Consider the following 23,800-nt stretch of genomic DNA (forward strand, 5'->3'; position numbering starts at 1 on the left):
TTTTACCTGTCATGGGGTGGGTAATACTGTTGCCAACAATAATGTTATTACAATGTACACAGTTTTTGCATTTCATAGTACCTTTATATTCAGAAGAAATTTGCAAACTTTGAGGTGAGCGTAATAAATCCATCAAATTCCGACCCCTAGTGTGGGCAAATATAGGTTTCTCTTGAAATATATCATTGAATTCACTCTCATTTTGAAGAAGTTCCCATCTCCTTAAAATACTCTGTTTGATTTGCCTAGTAGCTGTTGAGAATTTAGACACAAATGTAAAAGTATTTTTACTAGATCTAGTTTTGGGGTTCAACAATGTTTGACGGTCAATTATTGCAAGTCTGTCTAGGCTTTGGTTTAGGATATCTTTGGGATATCCTCGTTCTTCAAATTTCTGACATTGCTTATGGATCTGATTCTCAAATAAAAACTGTGTAGTACAAATTCTTTTGATTCTCAGGAGATGAGAGTATGGCAAGTTCATGATTAGACGTCTGGGATGAAAGCTTGTAAACATCAAAGTGTTGTTCCTATCAGTGGGTTTAGAATAGATGTCTGTTGTGAGTTTTTTGTTGATTTGATCATTAGTGACAAGGACTTCTAAGTAATGTACTGATGTTGAACTAATAGAATGAGTAAACTGAATTCTTGGGTTCTTAGTGTTAAGATCAGCGATGAGATCTACAAGTTCTGACTGACTCTTGGACCATACCAAGAAGATGTCATCAATATATTGCCCATAGATGACTAGTCCTTCATTCCATTGTTGTATTCATGCTCAAAATGGGACATAAAAATATTAGCATACGATGGAGCCCCTGAGAATCCCATGCTTGTCCCTGTCATTTGTCCCAAAAATTGATCTTGCCACCCAAAGTAGCTGTTATGCACACAAAAGGATAACAGTTTAAGAATGAATACACTTTTGGTTTGGGGAATATTCATCTGCAATAAAGCCCATTCAACTGCTTCCATGCCTTGATGATGATTGATAGATGTGTATAACGCTGTCACGTCGATCGAGCACAAAATCCAGTCCTTGTGCCAGTATTCTTGAATGGATTCTAGTTTGGTTAGAAAATGTGTCGTATCCTTAATGTACGGGCACCACGATTGCACAAATTGTTGCAAGAAATAATCCAAATATTTCCCGATGGGATCGAAAATGGAGCTACACCCAGAAACAATTGGACGAAATGGAGGATCTGTGGGGTGTTTATCTATCTTGGGTGTCATGTACAAAGATGGTCTTCGTGGATTAAGTGTAGTGAGAAACATTTTTTGTGGCTCAGTAATGATCCCTTCTTGACATGCTTCATTTAGTAGTTCAGATAAAACATTTTGAAGCAAAATGGTGGGGTCACTTGCCAGTGGTAGATAGGTTTGCAGATCTTGTACATGCTCGTTTACTTTTTTGTGATAGTATTCGGTGTCCATAATCACCAAAGCGCCTCCCTTATCCGCTGTTTTAAGGGTAAGTTGAGACTGTTGCGTGATAGATTGAACCGTGTGGTAATCATGAACCGTGAAGTTTTTTTGTCTCATGGATTTATACCGAATCTTAGACAAGTCTTTCTTGACTGTGTCCTCAAAATAATCAAGAATCTTGTGGGATGTGGGAGCCATGTATTTGCTTTTAGGTTTAAATTTGGACTCTTCCAGTGATTGATCTGTTTGAGATTGACATTCCATGACATTCTTGAAATAATGGCATAATCTGAGTTTGCGCATAAATTTTAAAAACGCAATACTGGTTTCCAAAGATGTAGTGTCAGTGGTAGGAACAAAGGACATACCTTTGTTCAGAATCATCATTTGTTTTTTGGATAGTTCACATGAAGAGATATTTATGACGAGGGTAGATTTTTCCCACTGCGTAATGTTTTTCCCTCCGCCTCTCCTGATGGGACGCTTGCTGGTCCTGACGAGACTCCTATGTTGAGTGGAGGTGGTTGTCCTTGTGTCATGGCCTGTGCTAAAAAAGGAATCGGTGTAGTTTTATCAAGCTGCTGTGCCATCATAGAAGATCCTGCTTGTGCAGAACTAGATGCTGATGTGGATGGTATACCAGTTTTTGACAATGGTTGTCGTGATGCTGAGACATCCTGGTCAGTCGTGATACTTTCTTCGCTAGAAGTCATGTTTGACGTGGAATAAAACGTCTCTTGGCATATATCTCCGCCCAAGTATAAACCTCATTCAGTTTATAATCTATGGTGTCTCTGCGGTATTTCCTGATCTTGCCTTCCTGTAATTCAAGATTATAGCGATCTAGTTTTGCATTAAGTTCTTCCAATGTTGTCTGCCAGATAGTAGGGTCAATAACTGCTGATAGGTCTTTTTTTATATTGAAGATTTCTTCATCTAGATCTTTGATAGTACGTGATAGTTCTTCTATAATTAGAAGACTCAGATCTAGAGAACATTTATTAAGGATAGAAAACCATTTGTCCATGAATTGTGGATTTAAATGGAATCTAAATAACATAGGTCTCAATGCTATTCTCAGTCCCCTTGGAATTCTTTTGGCTCGATGGTATTGGACAAGCGTTGATGCATGAAGACGCTGGTTAAGTTGTCTTCTTGTTACATATTCTAGTTGTTTTAGACGTTGGGTGGTTGAACCCCCTTTGGTGTCTACCAATTTAATCTCATTAATCAATGCATATATATCTGTTGCTTCATCTGCTGTATATGCAAGGGTGTTAGCTCTGTTTTCTGTGATGTGAGTTATGCTATCGAAAGAAGCCATAATTATAATCAAAATTCGAAATATTCTAAATGGTGCTACCTCAAGAGGCCAAAAAGTGAAAATCTAAAGAGTGAGAATTGAGGAGCACTCATAAATATAACCACAATGTAATCTGAATTTAATCCAAAGGTGCTACTCTACAGATTTGTGTTTGGCTGACACAAACTGGGGCTATAGTCGTGAAGGCAAGCAGGGAAACCTGCTTGTAGAGTGCACTGTTCCTGTGGGGAAAAGAACCCCTTTCCCAATGCTACAACAACATATTACTAGTAATCAGTACTGTACACAAATGTTCACATACACATTTAGTGCTTTATTCTAGCATATCTGTATGACATATCTTATATTCTTTCAAAATATCTTTTTGTACAAGGAATAAATGAAAATTGGTCTTTTCACAGTTCATAAGTTGAAGACCATATGTTTTGCTGACTCGTCTCTTGGTCGGATGTGGAAACAGAATTATTAATCACTCATAAAACTGTTGATTCACTTTTCACACGACATGGTGCCCAATGCATTTCGGGACCAGGAGGTACCCTTCATCAGGGGAAAATCCTAAAATATATACAAACAATCGATCAATGTAAGGTTAAGGTGCAGAATAATATAACAGAAGTTAACAATCTAGTGGTAGTTCACAGACACTTCAGGGGGAACAGGGGGGTAACCAGGTATTCATAAATTCATGCAATTGTGCATCTATCTGTAGTAGTACATAGAATAGAACACAAGGTAAATGCGGAAAACATATCATTCATCAGTACATGTGATGGTACAATGTTATTTAAACATACCAACAATGTGAATAGATGTATCTCCCAAGTTTTTATCAATGTGCGCCTACTTTTAATACATTGCTATAAAAACATAAACATCTGAAACATACAAAAAAATACCATACAATCAGAGGTAACTTTGAAAATAAATGAATAAATGACCCTGTACATAATGCACAACTGAGCACTATTAATCTACCTCTAATATCAACCCATTACGATCATCATGACATCACATACCTATGTGGTGCTATGTCGCTGAGAGACGATGTCCTATATTCTCAAGTAAAACCCTAGGTTAATCTAGGAGCCTGTGGGCTGTAAATCTAGGGATTAAAATGGACATAAAAGGTGCTGTTGTCGTAGGAATATTACTGGAAATTGTACACAGTGACGTGTTAATAATATTTAAATCACCTGAATCGTTATGATCCTCCTAATACTGGTAAGTTACTTGAAGGTACCCACAATAATCCAATAAAAGAGGGGAGGAGAATCTTTCAGGAACCAACTACGTAAACAAAAACAGTAACGGATTTAGATGAAAAATCACGATTATAAGGTGGACCCTGTTCCCTACCATGTACTTAGAGTTAACGAGAAATTGCATACCTTCGTCAGTTTCTAGGAGTCACCGATGACAGTCTGAGGATACCATTTAACTTTAAGGAATAACTCGTCCAGACTACTAGTCTGTAAAAATAAATGCCAATGTGTCACTTAAGTCCTGAGCATGAACGCCCAAACAAGACTATTGTAAGTAGTATAGAAGAAAGGGAATGTACCTTAATAGTTGCTAGCTGGTAGCGTGCAGAGGGTTTGCACGTTGATAGAGAATTGCAGTATGCGGTTATATAATCGTGCCGTTGCCAAATCTAATGGGGACATAAATGTAAACTTGTTTTAGAGTTTACCAAACTAACGGGAAAAACGTGAAAAAAATAATCAGCGACATAGCACCACATAGGTATGTGACGTCATGATGATCGTAATGGGATGATATTAGAGGTAGATTAATAGTGCTCAGTTGTGCATTATGTACAGGGTCATTTATTCATTTATTTTCAAAGTTACCTCTGATTGTATGGTATTTTTTTGTATGTTTCAGATGTTTTTATAGCAATGTATTAAAAGTAGGCGCACATTGATAAAAACTTGGGAGATACATCTATTCACATTGTTGGTATGTTTAAATAACATTGTACCATCACATGTACTGATGAATGATATGTTTTCCGCATTTACCTCGTGTTCTATTCTATGTACTACTACAGATAGATGCACAATTGCATGAATTTATGAATACCGGGTTACCCCCCTGTTCCCCCTGAAGTGTCTGTGAACTACCACTAGATTGTTAACTTCTGTTATATTATTCTGCACCTTAACCTTACATTGATCGATTGTTTGTATATATTTTAGGATTTTCCCCTGATGAAGGGTACCTCCTGGTCCCGAAATGCATTGGGCACCATGTCGTGTGAAAAGTGAATCAACAGTTTTATGAGTGATTAATAATTCTGTTTCCACATCCGACCAAGAGACGAGTCAGCAAAACATATGGTCTTCAACTTATGAACTGTGAAAAGACCAATTTTCATTTATTCCTTGTACAAAAAGATATTTTGAAAGAATATAAGATATGTCATACAGATATGCTAGAATAAAACACTAAATGTGTATATGAACATTTGTGTACAGTACTGATTACTAGTAATATGTTGTTGTAGCATTGGGAAAGGGTTTCTTTTCCCCACAGGAACAGTGCACTCTACAAGCAGGTTTCCCTGCTTGCCTTCATGAGTATAGCCCCAGTTTGTGTCAGCCAAACACAAATCTGTAGAGTAGCACCTTTGGATTAAATTCAGATTACATTGTGGTTATATTTATGAGTGCTCCTCAATTCTCACTCTTTAGATTTTCACTTTTTGGCCTCTTGAGGTAGCACCATTTAGAATATTTCGAATTTTGATTATAATTATGGCTTCTTTCGATAGCATAACTCACATCACAGAAAACAGAGCTAACACCCTTGCATATACAGCAGATGAAGCAACAGATATATATGCATTGATCAATGAGATTGAATTGGTAGACACCAAAGGGGGTTCAACCACCCAACGTCTAAAACAACTAGAATATGTAACAAGAAGACAACTTAACCAGCGTCTTCATGCATCAACGCTTGTCCAATACCATCGAGCCAAAAGAATTCCAAGGGGACTGAGAATAGCATTGAGACCTATGTTATTTAGATTCCATTTAAATACACAATTCATGGACAAATGGTTTTCTATCCTTAATAAATGTTCTCTAGATCTGATTCTTCTAATTATAGAAGAACTATCACGTACTATCAAAGATCTAGATGAAGAAATCTTCAATATAAAAAAGACCTATCAGCAGTTATTGACCCTACTATCTGGCAGACAACATTGGAAGAACTTAATGCAAAACTAGATCGCTATAATCTTGAATTACAGTAAGGCAAGATCAGGAAATACCGCAGAGACACCATAGATTATAAACTGAATGAGGTTTATACTTGGGCGGAGATATATGCCAAGAGACGTTTTATTCCACGTAAAAACATGACTTCTAGCGAAGAAAGTATCACGACTGACCAGGATGTCTCAGCATCACGACAACCATTGTCAAAAACTGGTATACCATCCACATCAGCATCTAGTTCTGCACAAGCAGGATCTTCTATGATGGCACAGCAGCTTGATAAAACTACACCGATCCCTTTTTTAGCACAGGCCATGACACAAGGACAACCACCTCCACTCAACATAGGAGTCTCGTCAGGACCAGCAAGCGTCCCATCAGGAGAGGCGGAGGGAAAAACATTACGCAGTGGGAAAAATCTACCCTCGTCATAAATATCTCTTCATGTGAACTATCCAAAAAACAAATGATGATTCTGAACAAAGGTATGTCCTTTGTTCCTACCACTGACACTACATCTTTGGAAACCAGTATTGCGTTTTTCAAATTTATGCGCAAACTCAGATTATGCCATTATTTCAAGAATGTCATGGAATGTCAATCTCAAACAGATCAATCACTGGAAGAGTCCAAATTTAAACCTAAAAGCAAATACATGGCTCCCACATCCCACAAGATTCTTGATTATTTTGAGGACACAGTCAAGAAAGACTTGTCTAAGATTCGGTATAAATCCATGAGACAAAAAAACTTCACGGTTTATGATTACCACACGGTTCAATCTATCACGCAACAGTCTCAACTTACCCTTAAAACAGCGGATAAGGGAGGCGCTTTGGTGATAATGGACACCGAATACTATCACAAAAAAGTCAACGAGCATGTACAAGATCTGTAAACCTATCTACCACTGGCAAGTGACCCCACCATTTTGCTTCAAAATGTTTTATCTGAACTACTAAATGAAGCATGTCAAGAAGGGATCATTACTGAGCCACAAAAATGTTTCTCACTACACTTAATCCACGAAGACCATCTTTGTACATGACACCCAAGATACATAAACACCCCACAGATCCTTCCATTTCGTCCAATTGTTTCTGGGTGTAGCTCCATTTTTGATCCCATCGGGAAATATTTGGATTATTTCTTGCAACAATTTGTGCAATCGTGGTGCTCGTACATTAAGGATATGACACATTTTCTAACCAAACTAGAATCCATTCAAGAATACTGGCACAAGGACTGGATATTGTGCACGATCGACGTGACAGCGTTATACACATCTATCAATCATCATCAAGGCATGGAAGCAGTTGAATGGGCTTTATTGCAGATGAATATTCCCCAAACCAAAAGTGTATTCATTCTTAAACTGTTATCCTTTTGTTTGCATAACAGCTACTTTCGGTGGCAAGATCAATTTTTTGGACAAATGACAGAACAAGCATGGGATTCTCAGGGGCTCCATCGTATGCTAATATTTTTATGTCCCATTTTGATGAAACAACAATGGAATGAAGGACTAGTCATCTATGGGCGATATATTGATGACATTTTCTTGGTATGGTCCAAGAGTCAGTCAGAACTTGTAGATCTCATCGCTGATCTTAACACTAAGAACCCAAGAATTCAGTTTACTCATTCTATTAGTTCAACATCAGTACATTACTTAGATGTCCTTGTCACTAATGATCAAATCAACAAAAAACTCACAACAGACATCTATTCTAAACCCACTGATAGGAACAACACTTTGATGTTTACAAGCTTTCATCCCAGACGTCTAATCATGAACTTGCCATACTCTCATCTCCTGAGAATCAAAAGAATTTGTACTACACAGTTTTTATTTGAGAATCAGATCCATAAGCAATGTCAGAAATTTGAAGAACGAGGATATCCCAAAGATATCCTAAACCAAAGCCTAGACAGACTTGCAATAATTGACCGTCAAACATTGTTGAACCCCAAAACTAGATCTAGTAAAAATACTTTTACATTTGTGTCTAAATTCTCAACAGCTACTAGGCAAATCAAACAGAGTATTTTAAGGAGATGGGAACTTCTTCAAAATGAGAGTGAATTCAATGGTATATTTCAAGAGAAACCTATATTTGCCCACACTAGGGGTCGGAATTTGATGGATTTATTACGCTCACCTCAAAGTTCGCAAATTTCTTCTGAATATAAAGGTACTATGAAATGCAAAAACTGTGTACATTGTAATAACATTATTGTTGGCAACAGTATTACCCACCCCATGACAGGTAAAAAGATTAGTCTTAAGCACACATCAGACTGCAATAGCACCAATCTAGTTTACTGTTTGAAATGCCCTTGCGGCAATTTTTACGTGGGAAAAACAGAACGTAAATTTAAAATCAGACTCACAGAACACAAGAGTAACATTAGGACTAAACAAAAGAGTTCCCCTTTAGCCACGCATTGGGATGAAAATCATCACAATATATCACAATTACGAGGACAGATTTTAGAATTAGTACCTAAGAAAGAAGGTCAAGACAACTCTGCCAAACTATTACAACGAGAAACATATTGGATAGACTTTTTATGTACAGGAACTCCTATTGGTCTGAATGATAGGCTGGATCTAGGGTGCTTTTTATGAATACGTAGGAAAACTTTATTGTATTAATGTCCTATTGATGCACAGCTAGCCTTACCCTTTGTCATTCGGATGATACATTGCTATATATTGTGTATTTTTCTGTTTCTATTCTGTTTAAGGACGTTTTCACCACTGTACATTTTTTTCACAAAAGTTTTCCAGGCGAGTCACTGATCTATGGATTGCCCCGTCTAGTAAAAATGTTAGACTATTTAATGTTAGAAGTCTCCCTTCAGAAACGTCGTGGCAAACTTCTGAGAAATTAGGATGAATCCTAATAATATTATCATTTCTTAGTTCATCTCCCCGTGCACCAGTTTCGAAATTTGAATGGACATGTCCGGCTCTAGAGACAGCTTACAACTTTAAATGATACCCTTGCAGTCACCTATTTGAGTTCAATGCCAAATACTACATCTGGCGTAGTGACTACAATTCCCAGAGTTCACTCCTCTAGGGCGGGTCCAAAGGAACTCTTTAAATTGTTGTATGGTATCCCTGCGCGCTAACACGGTTTCACCTGACGAGTAGATTTCCAGACAGGGCTACGCTCCAAGCATACAGGTACATCATTAAACAGAAAGATTCTCTTGTTGACTTTATTTCAGTTATGGACTAGATTATTTTTTTCACGTTTTTCCCGTTAGTTTGGTAAACTCTAAGACAAGTTTACATTTATGTCCCCATTAGATTTGGCAACGGCACGATTATATAACCGCATACTGCAATTGTCTATCAACGTGCAAACACTCTGCACGCTACCAGCTAGCAACTATTAAGGTACATTCCCTTTCTTCTATACTACTTACAATAGTCTTGTTTGGGCGTTCATGCTCAGGACTTAAGTGACACATTGGCATTTATTTTTACAGACTAGTAGTCTGGACGAGTTATTCCTTAAAGTTAAATGGTATCCTCAGACTGTCATCGGTGACTCCTAGAAACTGACGAAGGTATGCAATTTCTCGTTAACTCTAAGTACATGGTAGGGAACAGGGTCCACCTTATAATCGTGATTTTTCATCTAAATCCCCTTACTGTTTTTGTTTACGTAGTTGGTTCCTGAAAGATTCTCCTCCCCTCTTTTATTGGATTATTGTGGGTAACTTCAAGTAACTTACCAGTATTAGGAGGATCATAACGATTCAGGTGATTTAAATATTAACACGTCACTGTGTACAATTTTCAGTAATATTCCTACGACAACAGCACCTTTTATGTCCATTTTAATCCCTAGATTTACAGCCCACAGGCTCCTAGATTAACCTAGGGTTTTACTTGAGAATATAGGACATTGTTTCTCAGCGACATAGCACCACATAGGTATGTGACGTCATGATGATCGTAATGGGTTGATATTAGAGGTAGATTAATAGTGCTCAGTTGTGCATTATGTACAGGGTCATTTATTCATTTATTTTCAAAGTTACCTCTGATTGTATGGTATTTTTTTGTATGTTTCAGATGTTTATGTTTTTATAGCAATGTATTAAAAGTAGGCGCACATTGATAAAAACTTGGGAGATACATCTATTCACATTGTTGGTATGTTTAAATAACATTGTACCATCACATGTACTGATGAATGATATGTTTTCCGCATTTACCTCATGTTCTATTCTATGTACTACTACAGATAGATGCACAATTGCATGAATTTATGAATACCGGGTTACCCCCCTGTTGTGTCTGTGAACTACCACTAGATTGTTAACTTCAGTTATATTATTCTGCACCTTAACCTTACATTGATCGATTGTTTGTATATATTTTAGGATTTGCCCCTGATGAAGGGTACCTCCTGGTCCCGAAATGCATTGGGCACCATGTCGTGTGAAAAGTGAATCAACAGTTTTATGAGTGATTAATAATTCTGTTTCCACATCCGACCAAGAGACGAGTCAGCAAAACATATGGTCTTCAACTTATGAACTGTGAAAAGACCAATTTTCATTTATTCCTTGTACAAAAAGATATTTTGAAAGAATATAAGATATGTCATACAGATATGCTAGAATAAAACACTAAATGTGTATGTGAACATTTGTGTACAGTACTGATTACTAGTAATATGTTGTTGTAGCATTGGGAAAGGGTTTCTTTTCCCCACAGGAACAGTGCACTCTACAAGCAGGTTTCCCTGCTTGCCTTCATGAGTATAGCCCCAGTTTGTGTCAGCCAAACACAAATCTGTAGAGTAGCACCTTTGGATTAAATTCAGATTACATTGTGGTTATATTTATGAGTGCTCCTCAATTCTCACTCTTTAGAATGGCACAATTATACCATGAACTGGCACAATTGTGTCAGAGATAATACTCTTATGATGGGGACCAGTCTAGATATTTGGCAGCCCTTGACACTAGAAGTAGCTTTAAGGAACCAATACTATTTATTAGGGAAGGACACAATGTCACACACCCACACAAAAATGAATGTGATGCTTCTAATTTTCTCTGCCCTGGATGCATACTCTCTTCCCTCAGCTCTTTGGTTGATCATGATCCCAACCAACACATTGTCACTCTAGTTCTTGCAGTCACACACAAAGTGTGGGTCAGCCCTGGTTACTGCTGCCACTATTCTTTGATGTCACACACGGTGTGAATGATAGAGCAGGACATATAAGATGGCAAATCTCCTTCTTAGGTTGATTTAAAGTGGATAAAGATGGTTCATGTGACAGACTCATAGTCCAACACCGTAGCCCCCACATGCTTCAACACCCTCTGCATACTTTGCAAGACCTTTAAATGGATCCCCCTCGAATCCAGGAAGACCGTCACCCATGCACTCACTACCGGAATGCCCTCTATGCTGGAATCAACAAATCTCTGCTCCACAAACTCCAGACCGTCCAGAACGCTGTAGCCAGACTCGTCCTCAGCATCCCACGACAAGACCACATCACCCAGAACCAACAAGACCTCCACTGGATCCCCTTAAAAAAAAAGAGTGACCTTCAAGCTGCTCACACACACCTACAAAGCCCTCCACAACACCGGACCAAAATACCTCAATGAAAGAATCTCCTTCTACGCCTCCAAGAGAAACCTCCGCACTGCTGACCAGGCCTTGGCGGAAATCCTCCACATCCAGAGCCAGAACAGGAGGCAGATCCTTCTCCTACCTCGCGGCCAAGACCTGGAACAATCTCCCCCTCAGCATCAGACGAAGCCCCACACTGAAAGCATTCAGCAAGAGCCTCAAGACCTGGCTTTTCGAATGACCGGAGCTGCCCAAATGCCCCCCCTCCCCCCCACCCAGCGCTTTGAGACCCTCATAGGTGAGTAGTGCTCTCTATAAATCCCTGATTGATTGATTGATCGGCAAACAGAGTGTGTGTGTTTGAGTGTTATCAAGAGGACCTGCTATTGGTTTGGCTGTCTGTAACTCTTACGGGTAATGAAACGAGCAGTGCTGCCTTCTTTAATATACACAGAATCCCTAAGATCAGATTGGTTTGGCTTCACCTCTGAGAACTACTTTGAGGGTGCTGGTGAACAACCAGTAGCTCCCGAGCTACTGGTTGGGGACGCCTGTACTAGACACTATTTTTCCAAGAGCCAAAGGAGTCGACGACCAGTTTTCCATAAAGTGGCAAAACCTTTTTGCAAAGGCTTAAAAGATGGATAACATGGCAACTGACTTGGCTACCTTGTCCACACTTAAAATCAAACAATTTGAGCAGGATGTGCAAGAGGACAAACATTGGTCTAAGGTTCAACAGGGCCTGCACACAAGTCTCTGTTTTAGTTAAACATTTAAACTTGACATCTTTTTCTAAACAGTGACCTTTTACATGTTTTCCATTGAAACGATAACATACTTAGAGATTTTTCTACTTGCAGCACATTTCTTAGTAAGCATTTTATCTTGTAGTTCATACTCACTGTCCAAATCGAAGCAACACTGAAAATGATGCCCTTACATTTGGTTGTTCCATTTGAGATAGTCTTGAGTCACAAGACAAACAATCACATCAGCACTGCACCTCTTACACAGTGCGACTGGAACAGTGATTTTATTATATAAACCACCAATGAGCCAAATTCGGCAGAGGAGCACTTCTGCGGTTTATCCTGGAATGCTGCGCCTGTGACTGAGATGCAGCCCAGCTGACTCTAATCTCTATAAATTGTAAATTGTAAATTGATACTTGTATAGCGCACTACTCACCCGCAAGGGTCTCAAGGCGCTTGTACGAATACCGCTGTGGAACCCATCCTGGCTTTCCCTGTGAGGTGTCCACTCCTGGGCACCCCCAAGGTGGAGGCCAGGCATCCTTAGCGTTGTGGGGGCCGTTGTGGAGATTAAGAAAGCTATTGCCCAGAGTTGCAGAGCGGGACTCCATGATTGGAATAGGCACCGAGGCGAGAATTATCAGGTCCGTGGAATTTTGAGCCCAAGACCCGCCGACGCGGGGAATTGAACCCTGGTCCCGAGCTAGACCGCTGCATCAGGGTCTGCCGCTCTAACCATTGAGCCACACTTCTCCTATGTAGTCTATCATGCAAAGGACGGTAGCCTGCTCTATGTCAGATCTAAATCCTGATACATTATGGACAGGTATGGGAATTGGGTTGTCCCAAGAGGGCTGGCAGAGAGTAGTCCTACTATGCTGTTACTAGTGTGAGTAGTATTAGGTACAAGTATAAGTAGAAATAATAATCATAATCCCACTGTAACGTTACAATGGTAGAACTGTTTCACTTTTTCACCATTCTTGTAATGATGGTCAAAATGCTTGTTTTACTCTACTAATAATTGCAGATCACGTTTTTTTCACAAGAATATTATTGTTTCAATAAATGTTTGAAAAGCCAGTTTATATCATTCTTGTGTCTCCCTTAGGCATGCCTGAGTAACAGCAACAGGGTAGATCAGTTTCCACACTTTCCTTGAGGAATGAGAGTGGTCATGTTCTGAGATTACAGGTACCATCTGGTACCCTGGAAGGTTACGGGTTCAGATGGCACACTCTGAGCTAGCTAGTAATTAGGCCAACGTACTCTGATGATATGTGTGCACTCAGTCCCCATATTCTGAAGGGTATGTTGTCCAGATACACAGTCCTACTTGATTCATAGGAGCTGTATGGCAGCATGACTGCCAAAAAGGAGGAATTGGAAAACGCCCCCAATGAATGGGAAGAGGATAGGAAAGCCCAGGCCTATTTGGCAGGAGAAGTCTTTACTGAAAGTGGTGATGAAGAGGACAATGGCATAAATCGTTTTGATAGTGAAGGAGACAATGAGTGATGTCCTCAGGATCAGACCAAGGAATGGCTCACTATCTGGGAGTAAAAACAGCTTCACAGGGGATTCAAGAAATTGGATGACCAGCTCACCTCCTGGAGATAGAGGAGAAGAAGTTGGCACTCCAAGTGAGAAAACTGGACCTAGCCACCTAGCCAAACAGAGGGTCATGCTGGGCTTAACTCCCCAAGAGAATAGTGGCAGCAACAGAGAACCAAAGGTCCACACAGGTGGTGTGCATGATCATAGGTTGCCCAATGACTAGTTCCCAAGTTTGTAGAAGTGGATGACATAGACATGTGGCTGCCATCCTATGATAGAGCTCTCAGGATGATTGCTGATAATTCTATACCCACATGAAAGAGGCACACATTGAGCTATTTGTTCTTACCCCAGAGGAGTACAGACTAAAGTTGAGGAACACACCAAAGGGGTCAACACAAACATGGTGGGCTTTGTGGATGCATCTTTAAAGTCACTTGATGGCTATGCTTAAGGGTAACAAGGTTGAACCCTATGAGGAGCGGAACAATTTAGTGGTCAAGGAGCAAATTCTTACAAATTGTACCTCAGAGAAGAAACACCAGCATCTGGTAGATTCAAAGCGTCCTATCCACGGGGGTTGGGCAAGAGGGAAGATGAGTGGGTTAGAACAAGAGCTCCCAAGAAAACCCAGGGGGTGATCCCCAGAAAGAGGGGGGGTGGAGGGGTTTGGCCCACTGTTAGACCTGGCATCATTTGCATGGGTTTCCCCTGTAATTTTTTCTTTGCCTCCCGTTATTTTGCTGTGTGTTGGACTTCATTTTTGCTGGTCTAGATGCTTTGGGCACTTTGCCACAGTTTTTCAGTGCCAAAGTGCAAGTGTTCCCTCGGTAAATTGTTGTCATGGATTGGTGTTTCCATAATTGGCTTATTTGGTTTATTGTTAAGTCCCTAATACAGTGCACTGTGTGTGCCTCGGGCATGTAAATCAAATGCTGCTAGTGGGCCTGCAACACTGATTATGCCCCACATGAGCAGCCTGTAAATGTAACTCAGACCTGCCACTGCAGTGTATGAGCACAGTTTGGTACTGCCATGACGACCTGGCAAGTGCACCCCCTAAGGTAGGCCCAAGGTACCCCTGTAGGCAGTGTATATGAAAGGTAGGACATATCCTGATGTGTGTGGCATGTACTGATAGTGAAATACTGCCAATTCTTTTTTTCACAATTGAAAGGCTATATGTCCCATAGGATGGAATAGGAGTTCATTAACATCTTATAAATATAACTTCCCATTGGGACAAGATGGGAAGATAAAGTTTAGTATGCCTGAACTCAAAATATAAGTATGCATCTTTAAGTGAGGAGGATTTTTACATTCTGTGTTTGAAAATACCACTTTTAGAAAGTATGTATTTTCTTGCTTAGTCATCCTGTGTGCCTCTGCTAGGTTTGTGTACTGACTGTCTGGTTTTGGAATGACAGGGACTGGGGTTGTGCATTCTCTCAGACAGACACCGGGGGGGGAGTGATGTGTGTCCTGCCGTTCCAGGAAGATCCAGGGCTGGGCTGAATAGACCGGGCTGCATTTAGAGTAGGGGGAGGAGATTTCCTTGCACCTGAATAGACCTGGTCTGCCTTACACAATGCTGTCTCCAGCTCCTGCCAGGAAGCTGGGTCAGAGATGACAGAACTGGTTTTGACTGAGCACAGAGCCTCTCTGCCACCAGAGAACAAAGGAGTTTGTACTATAAAAAGTAGGGCCCAGACCCCTGAACTTTAGATTACTTATGGAATTCAAGAGGAACCATTGCCAAGGAGAAGAGCTGGAGAAACAGAGAAGTACTGCCCCTTTGCTGTGTGCTGTCTGGGGTTGGCCTGCAATGGCTGTTTCTGCCAAGGAAAGGAGAAGGACTTTGCTGTGTTTTGTGTCCCCTGCTTGAGGCAGCTCTCCAAGGGCTAGAAGTAGAGCTTGTCCCCATCACTCCTGAAGTTCCTTGCTGGGAGTTCTGACCTGCCAAGAGGTGCCAGCTGCTTTTCTGGGCCTCTGGTGGTTGTTCATGCTGTTGTGAGCTAGAACAGCAATGCACCCAAGAGAAGTGCGAAGCATCCGCACCTGTTTCTGAGGCATCACCACCGTGCGTGGAAAGTTTTCACGCATTGTTGCCGTGCCGCTGAAGAAACCAACGCATCGCCTGCCTGCAGCTGGAGAAATCGCTGCATGCCGCATTGAGTGCACAGATCTACGAAGTCTGAGATCACCGCACCGATTCTGACGCAGGCCCTGCTGTGCAGCTGCAAAAACCAACGTATATTGTAACCGCGGCTGGAGAAACCAACGCAGCACCGTTGTTTCCATTGCATCGATAACAGACGCATCACCGATCCTCACGCATCACACTGAAACGCCAAGTCTACAAGGACGCTAGGGCCGCAGTAAGAAACCAACGCATCACCTCCCCACACAGTAAGAAACCAACACATCACCTCCCCTTCAGTAAGGAACCTATGCATCATCTTTTGATTTTGACGCATCCAAGGTACTTTGTGTTGAAAGTGTTGCATCTACAATTTGCTATGGACAGAACTGTTTCTAACTTTTAAAAGTCATATTTTTATTCTTGTATTATGGATTTTTTTCGTTTTGGTCTTGTTTGGGTTGGAAAAATAAGATTACTTATTTTTCTGAACTGGTGTGGTGTCCATTTGTAGTGTTTTCTCTGTATTACTGTATGTGCACAAATGCTTTACACACTGCCTCTGAGATACGCCTGTCTGCTCAAGCTACCAAGGGGGTGAGCAGCGGTTATTTTAGAAGTGCATCGCCCTTACCCTGACTAAGAAGAAGGGTCCCTACTTGGACAATGGTGCAAGCCATTGCCAACTAGAGACCCCCATTTCTAACACCCACAGATGGAAAAGGAGGGAGGTGGTAAACGCACCAAAGAGATTCCCTCAGAACTCCAAAACCCTAAACGAGAGGAGGTCAAAACCCACCCCACCTCCAGCAAGCACAGTAGTGGGGACTCATGAATTAAAAGTAAGGCTCCCAGTTTTCAGTTTTTACAGATAAATACAGACATAAAACCATTTATTTTCTTGTCTGTATTTATTTTTAAATGCGGATTAAAATGGAAATTGGGTGCCTTTTGAGTGTTTCTAAATACACTTTGCCATGACTGCCTGGACAATAACTGTGTGGATTGATAGGTAAGGGGGTTAAAAAAGAAAGAAATGTTAGTAAAGAGGCTTAAATAGTGGTAGATATGTACAAGGCTGATACTGAAATGTGCACATTTTCATATGAGGGCATTGATTTAGCTTCTGCGGGTGTTCATATTACTGAAACCTGCCAGTCTTTCAAGCGTGACTGCATATTTATTGGTTAAATACCAGTTACAGCTTTACTTTTTTCACAAAACCCATGATAAATATGGATAAATACAGAGAAAGTTGACAAAAAATTAAAAATGAATAAATACAGACAGAAATGTCAAAAAAATAAATACCATAAAACCGGGAGCCCTAATTAAAAGATTCTTAGTCAGTAGGCCTAGCTATGACCCTCAGCAAACTAGGCACTACAGAGGTGACAAAGCTTATTCCAAGAGGAAGGTAACCACTAGTTTCGCTAGGGTAGCCTTTGAGGAGGATATCCTAGTTGCTTTAACTAGGAAAAGGGCCCAGATGGTGAGCTGGTGATTACAGAGGATGGTGATAAACACTTCCACTACCTTAAATCTAAAGTGAATGGGATCCCAGTCACTACCCTGGGAGACACAGGTGCCAGTCACACCATATTGGTGGACAGATTAGTGCCCTTGGTAACCACTGTAGGGTAGTGAGAGGGGTAAGGGAACTACCCAGGAGTCTTCGTGGCCTACTGTGTAGTAATGGCCACATGATGTAATTTAACTTGTTCAATGGAGACATGTCGCTTGTCTTTACACCCAGCAAGTGGTGGCAAAATCACGGTTCGTGTACATTGAATGCCAAGAACTGACACAAGTACACAGTGTGATGGGCCAAATTTGTTCTTTACTGCAATCTTCTCTCGAACTAGATCCACAACTTTTGGAATCCAGCCACAAGGTGCTGGTTGTTCCTTCACTCTATCAGTGGCAAGCTTTTTAGAAAGGTCATTAGACTTCTCGTCCCGGAAGTCTTGTAAATCCTATAAGACTGCAAAACCTTAATTGATGTCAAAAGCTGTCTCTGCCGCCACTGCGACTGAGACGTGAAACAGAACCGTGACATTTCTCCTGTAACTATATTTATGATGGACTTCTTCCTTGATTTGGATCTGGATTTGCTGCTGCTGAATTGTATATGGTTTCCCATGAGCATTTTTGCTATTTTGGAAAGTTGAAACCTTGATGAATTAAATCAAGATAACATTATAAAACATCACACCAGACTTGTGAAATATTGTGAACATAGATTACATTTCCCACTGGGAATCCAGGCAGTGCACTGAAGGGACTTTTGACACAAAGGAAAACGCTACCTAGGCTCTGCCGCCACAACAGTCAAGATCTGGAACGTATATTTGGATGCCAAATAAGACCTCGACCTCGTATGGGGTCTGGTCAAACAAAGATAATCTAGGCAGATTATTTAATGCTCTCCGGACACCATACAAGTGAAGGCCCCGATATGACCTAAATCTAATACTCTAATCAGGCGTCTCCAACCAGTAGCTCTGTGGATGCGGATGATTTTGGCCAAGGCCTGGTCAGCAGAGCGGAGGTTTCTCTTGGAGGCGTAGAAGGAGATTATTTCATTGAGGTATTGGGGTCCAGTGTTGTGGAGGGCTTTGTAGGTGTGTGTGGGCAGCTTGAAGGTCACTCTTTCTTTTTAAGGGGAGCCAGTGGAGGTCTTGTTGATTCTGGGCGATGTGGTCTTGTCGTGGGATGCTGAGGACGAGTCTGGCTGCAGCGTTCTGGTCGGTCTGGAGTTTGTGGAGCAGAGAATTGTTGATTCCAGCATAGAGGGCATTCCGGTAGTGAGTGCATGGGTGACGGTCTTCCTGGATTCGAGGGGGATCCATTTAAAGGTCTTGCATAGTATGCAGAGGGTGCTGAAGCATGTGGAGGTTACTGTGTTGGCCTATGGGTCTGTCACATGAACCATCTTTATCCACTTTAAATCTACCTAAGAAGGAGATCGGCCATGTTATATGTCCTGCTCTATCATTCACACTGTGTGTGACATCAAAGAATAGTGGCAGCAGTAACCAGGGCTGACCCACCAAAGTATGTGACTGCAAGAACTAGAGGGACAATGTGTTGGTTGGGATCATGATCAACCAAAGAGCTGAGGGAAGAGAGTATGCATCCAAGGCACAGAAAATTAGAAGCATCACATTCATTTTTGTGAGGGTAGTGTGACATTGTGTCCTTCCCTAATAAATAGTATTGGCTCGTTAAAGCTACTCCTAGTGTCAAGGGCTGCCAAATATGTATGCTGGTCCCCATCATTAGAGTATTATCCCTGACGCAATTGTGCCAGTTCATGGTATAATTGTGCCATTGCCATAATATTTTCATCCTTTACTATTTTGGGAATACAAGTCTAGTAATTATATACTTGCTGCCATCACTGACATAATTAAGAGCATGACTGGCTTGCTTTTAGCCATTCCTGACAGAGTGGCAACCGCTTCTCCCATAATAATGTCCATAACTGATATATGTTGTGCATCCAGCTGTCGCACAGTGGTAGCCCCGGTTTAATGGTGGGCATTATTAGCATAACAGATGCATTAATAGTGCTATGGTGAGCAAGCATGGCCTATAATTCCAATGAAGCGGAATTTGTTCATCAGAGGCATTTTTACATGGCAGTACTCACTGAAAACGAAAAGCTGATGTTTAGGGACTGTGTATTTTCTAACAATGAAAACTGATTTGATTTTTAAAGAAAAAAATTGTGCTTTTTCTGAAAAGGTTTTTCTTTTGGAAAATTGAGTTTGAGCTCAAATTGAAAACTGGTTTTAATAGAAAATTATGTGTATTTTTAAAAACTAATATGCTAATGAAGAACAAATATTACAATTCTAAAACACATTTAAAGTTGTTAGCTGAATGATAATTTCAGTTGGGGGAGACTTACTGCTGTGGTAGTACCCTTTGTGGCACACAGCATGTGATGATTTGAATTTTACTTGATTGCAAGCATGTAATATTGAAATAAGTTTTCCTAGCATTCTGCTGATAACTTCATCTGGAATGTGTGGATGATGACTAATGATAAATCGTTCTTAGGGTGGTCATAGTGTAATGTTAATACAGATCATCAGCATTTTACAGTGATAAAAAAGGCTAGTAGTTCGGTCGGACTTTCCTTGAGCAGAATTAGCTCTCACTACAGAAAAGGTTGGAGACCCCTGCTTTACATGAATATTTAGAACATTTTGTATGTTCAAAAACTGTTTTTTTGGCAGCCATAATTACAGAAAAATGTCTGTGGCAGGTAAATGCTTTGGTGCGTAATCATCACTTTCTAAGTATGTTTGATGACAGAATGTAACCTGAGTTTAGGCACAGATTGTGTTTGAAAAGTAAACTCAGAATTTCATAAGAACCAGGAAATAATTTCTCCTGTTTTATATCCAGGAATTGTAACGGAACAGGATGTTCTTTTAAACAAGCTGGATCTTGTCAGGGCATTGAAAATGTGCTTGCAAAAAACTTCACAGATCAGGATTTGTGACTGTTAAATTTGAAACATCAAAAAGAGTATGGAAATTCATACCTGGTAAATAGATAAAGGAAGTGCTGCTGGCATGACAAGTCTCCTATTTCTCTCCAGGTACCATAAAGGCCTGCTCTACAAGAGACATGGTTGCATCGCGGGCAGGAGCCTCTATTACAGATATTTGGGCTGCACCAACTTGGGAAAATATATCAACAGCTGTAAATCAATACCGGTTGAATTTAGCTTAAGTTCTGAACTGCAGTTTGGTTAAAACGTTTTGAAATCAGACAACCATCCTGAGACAGCTATCTCTTGTTAATTCAGAGATGTGACACTTCATTACAATTTTTGTAAAATGGCATGTATTTTGGCTACATTGGTGTGTCTTTTTTCCTTTAAAGGGCATTACGAAGAAGACATTAAAGGTTTAGTTTTCCTACAAGAGTATGTAATGTAATGGGGAACATAGGATACGTTAATGTGTGCATTATTTACCTATAATCAGGCCAGTGGAATTATGCGATATCGCAGCTGCACGGTTTTCCCCATAATTGTGTATTTGCCGCATTTCCCACATAATCCTTCATCTGTTGCATAATCTGCAGATTTCAGACAAAAATATTGTTTCTACTTCAAATGATTTAAAAAGTACTACAAACGTGGCAACGTGTTGCTGCGCAGTGGAAGGCCTTTCGCAAAGGTTGAGTGGTCTCCTTTCTGTTGCTTATTTCTTATTTGGGTGTTAAAGTGGAACTAATAAGGTGAAGCCTTGGCCCACAGTGTCAACATGTGTAAAAATGCCAAAATAATGAGGTAATCAATACCAACACAAAATGGGACGCATAATTAATATTTTTTTGCTGCATTATTTAGACAACCCTGAAGCATAATTTGGTCCTCTCCTGCTGCATAATTCCAGTAGCCCTGCTGATAATCTTCATTACTCCGATTGCACATTCCTCATCTGATCACTCACATTACTCTACATCTGACCAATTAAACTAAGAGGCAAGTATGAAACCTCTGCAGCCTAATCTGCTCCAATACAACCATTCGTTCGATTCCGGTTGAAGAAATGTAGTTTTGTAAAAGATCTTCATTGGGCCAAAGGACTTGTAATATAATTTCCAGCGATGCCGTCAGTATATTAATTAGTGGCTAGTTTAGACCATGAAACATCCTCTTTTTGGTCACATAATGTTGGCAAGATTCGGGACTTGTACGTATACCTAAAATGACTGTGGGTGGGGAGTTACCAAGCGTCTACCACCTGCTGTAAAATGCCTGTTACACCTGTCAGACCTGCAAGCAGCTATAGTTGTGGACAGTATGAGATGAAACTTTAAACAAGAAAAGGGACGTTGGGAGATTAAGCAGCTATGGCTAATCCGAGCTGGAGGGTGTGTGGTTGCGTTGTATCCGCGTGTAGTTGAGAGGGCAGGGCTGGAGGAGCGGCGGGCGCTGACAGGCTTGCACTGAGCCCTGGCCGCTCAGTCAACAGGGCTCTTCTCGATGAGCAGGTAGCGCCTTGTTTGCCTCCAGCGCCTACCCGGCGCCTTCTTAATCAATTTAATCTGTTTGCTTTAGGAGGGGGCGCGCAGAACCGCAGCGGCAGTCTAGTGGAGGGGTCTCACATAGGGTTGACAACCTAGGAACAGCAAAATCAGCCACGTGGAGCAGCCCAAGGGGACTTCCTGGTACACATCCTGATCTGCGAGGGACCAGGAGGAGGAGGAGGGGAGGTGCTGCCCTAGAGAAGGGCGAGAAAGATCCGGGCTGGGGTGAGAACGGCGCTGCGCGGATCACACACTGAAGGAAAAGTTTATCGTATGCAGAGGAGCAAGCAGGGGGCAGCACCGCTGCAGGAGACGCGCAGCAGAGCGGCCAGGCTCCGGGAGCAGCAGAGCCGGCCGGGGGAAGGAGCGGACTGTAATCCGGAAGAGCCGAGGGGCGGAGGAGGGAGCGAGGCTGCGAGCCGGGGGGAGCGAGCGGGGCCGAGGACAGGCAGCGGACGATGCGGCTGAAGGTGGGCTTCCTCCTGCGCAGTGTGCTGGTGGTCGGCACGTTCCTTGGGCTGGTGCTGCTCTGGGCTTCCATGTCCCCCAAGGTGACGGACGAGGCCGGGGCCCCTGTGGCCGGAGTGCGGGTGAGTGCAGCATGGCGACGCAGCGAAGGGGGCTCTGGGTAACCGGATCTCGGACCGCCGGCCGCGGGGATGCCGGGCCTCGTTTCCGGGGATAAAGGGGATAGTGACGGGGCAGGGCTTGGTTGAGGGGTGTCCGTGTCTACACTGTGCTCAAAGGGTGCTGTGTGTGTGTGTACCCGGCTGTGCGGGGCCTGAGCTTTGTGACAAACGGCGGTGCTTCCGCCGTCCGGGGTTACTATGGAGACCAAACAAGAGTCAGTGGGGACGGGTGTGAGGGCACGAAGGAGTGCGGGCCGGGGAGTGATTGTGGTGCCCGGGGACGGTGGTTAACTGTGGGTGGCAGGGCAAAGATTCTCGGCACAGTTGTATTATGGTTGGGGGAAAAGGCTGACATTATCACTTCAAAGGTGATGAATGCGAAATCAAAAAGGTGACGACTGTGTTTGGTTCGGCGGTGACAAGGTTAAGGGTGACGATTGTGGGGAGGTAAAGATGGAGGTAAATGGAAGTAAGCAGTGGGAGGGGGGGGATCAAGATGAGGACCTTGGGCATATGAGGCTCAGCCCTGGGGAAGTATGTGGTATGTTTAACGAGAGGGAACAGAGTGGGAGTGACTACTGACTCAGACGGGGTGGGGCAGATGGAGGTGAGGCCAAGAGGGGTGTGTTGGTGAGAACTGGTGGGCAGTCGTGGGGGTGATTGAAATGAGCAGGGTCAGTCGGAGGTGAGGGCTGGGAACAGTTATGGGTGAGGTCTGGGTTATTTAGGTTTGAGGGCTGGTCTGTTGGAGTGAGAACTAGGGCAATCTTTGGTGAGGGCAGGGGGCAATCAAGGGTGAGGACTTGGGGGTTGAGGTGGAACTGGTGGGCAATCGGGGGTATGACTGGGGCAAATGGAGGTGAGCAGGACAATCAAGGGTGAGAACATCAGGTAATAACCGAGTGTTCAGGCGGGGTGGAGACTTAGACTTAAGAGCAAAACCAGAACTTGAGAGCAGTCTAGCGAGAATGTGGGTAAGACTGTGACAAATATAGATGAGGACCGGGCAATCTAGGCGAGTACTGAAGCACTGGTGCAATTGGGTGAGGACAGGGCACAA

The 23,800-nt window shown here is 41.9% G+C and overlaps 1 protein-coding gene and 1 long non-coding RNA gene across 4 annotated transcripts in view; one reads left to right on the top strand and one right to left on the bottom strand.

The window, feature by feature from the left end:
- The window catches only part of LOC144819061 (uncharacterized), a 148,912-nt gene that overhangs the window by 118,304 nt on the left and 6,808 nt on the right, over window positions 1–23,800 (bottom strand). For both annotated transcript variants that reach the window (XR_013607212.1, XR_013607213.1), the window contains exon 4: window positions 21,051–21,154. This is a non-coding gene — a long non-coding RNA (uncharacterized LOC144819061). The remainder of the gene's footprint in view (window positions 1–21,050; window positions 21,155–23,800) is intronic.
- GALNT7 (polypeptide N-acetylgalactosaminyltransferase 7) overlaps window positions 21,971–23,800 on the top strand; it is a 597,040-nt gene continuing 595,210 nt past the window's right edge. The window contains exon 1 of one of the 2 annotated variants that reach the window (XM_078677071.1): window positions 21,971–22,701. In XM_078677071.1, the coding sequence (XP_078533197.1) occupies window positions 22,570–22,701 (132 nt within the window). In that variant the 5' untranslated portion in view covers window positions 21,971–22,569. The remainder of the gene's footprint in view (window positions 22,702–23,800) is intronic. The other variant, XM_078677072.1, reaches the window with a different exon arrangement.

This window comes from Lissotriton helveticus, chromosome 2_1 (genome assembly GCF_964261635.1).
Source record: "Lissotriton helveticus chromosome 2_1, aLisHel1.1, whole genome shotgun sequence".
NCBI lineage: Eukaryota > Metazoa > Chordata > Amphibia > Caudata > Salamandridae > Lissotriton > Lissotriton helveticus.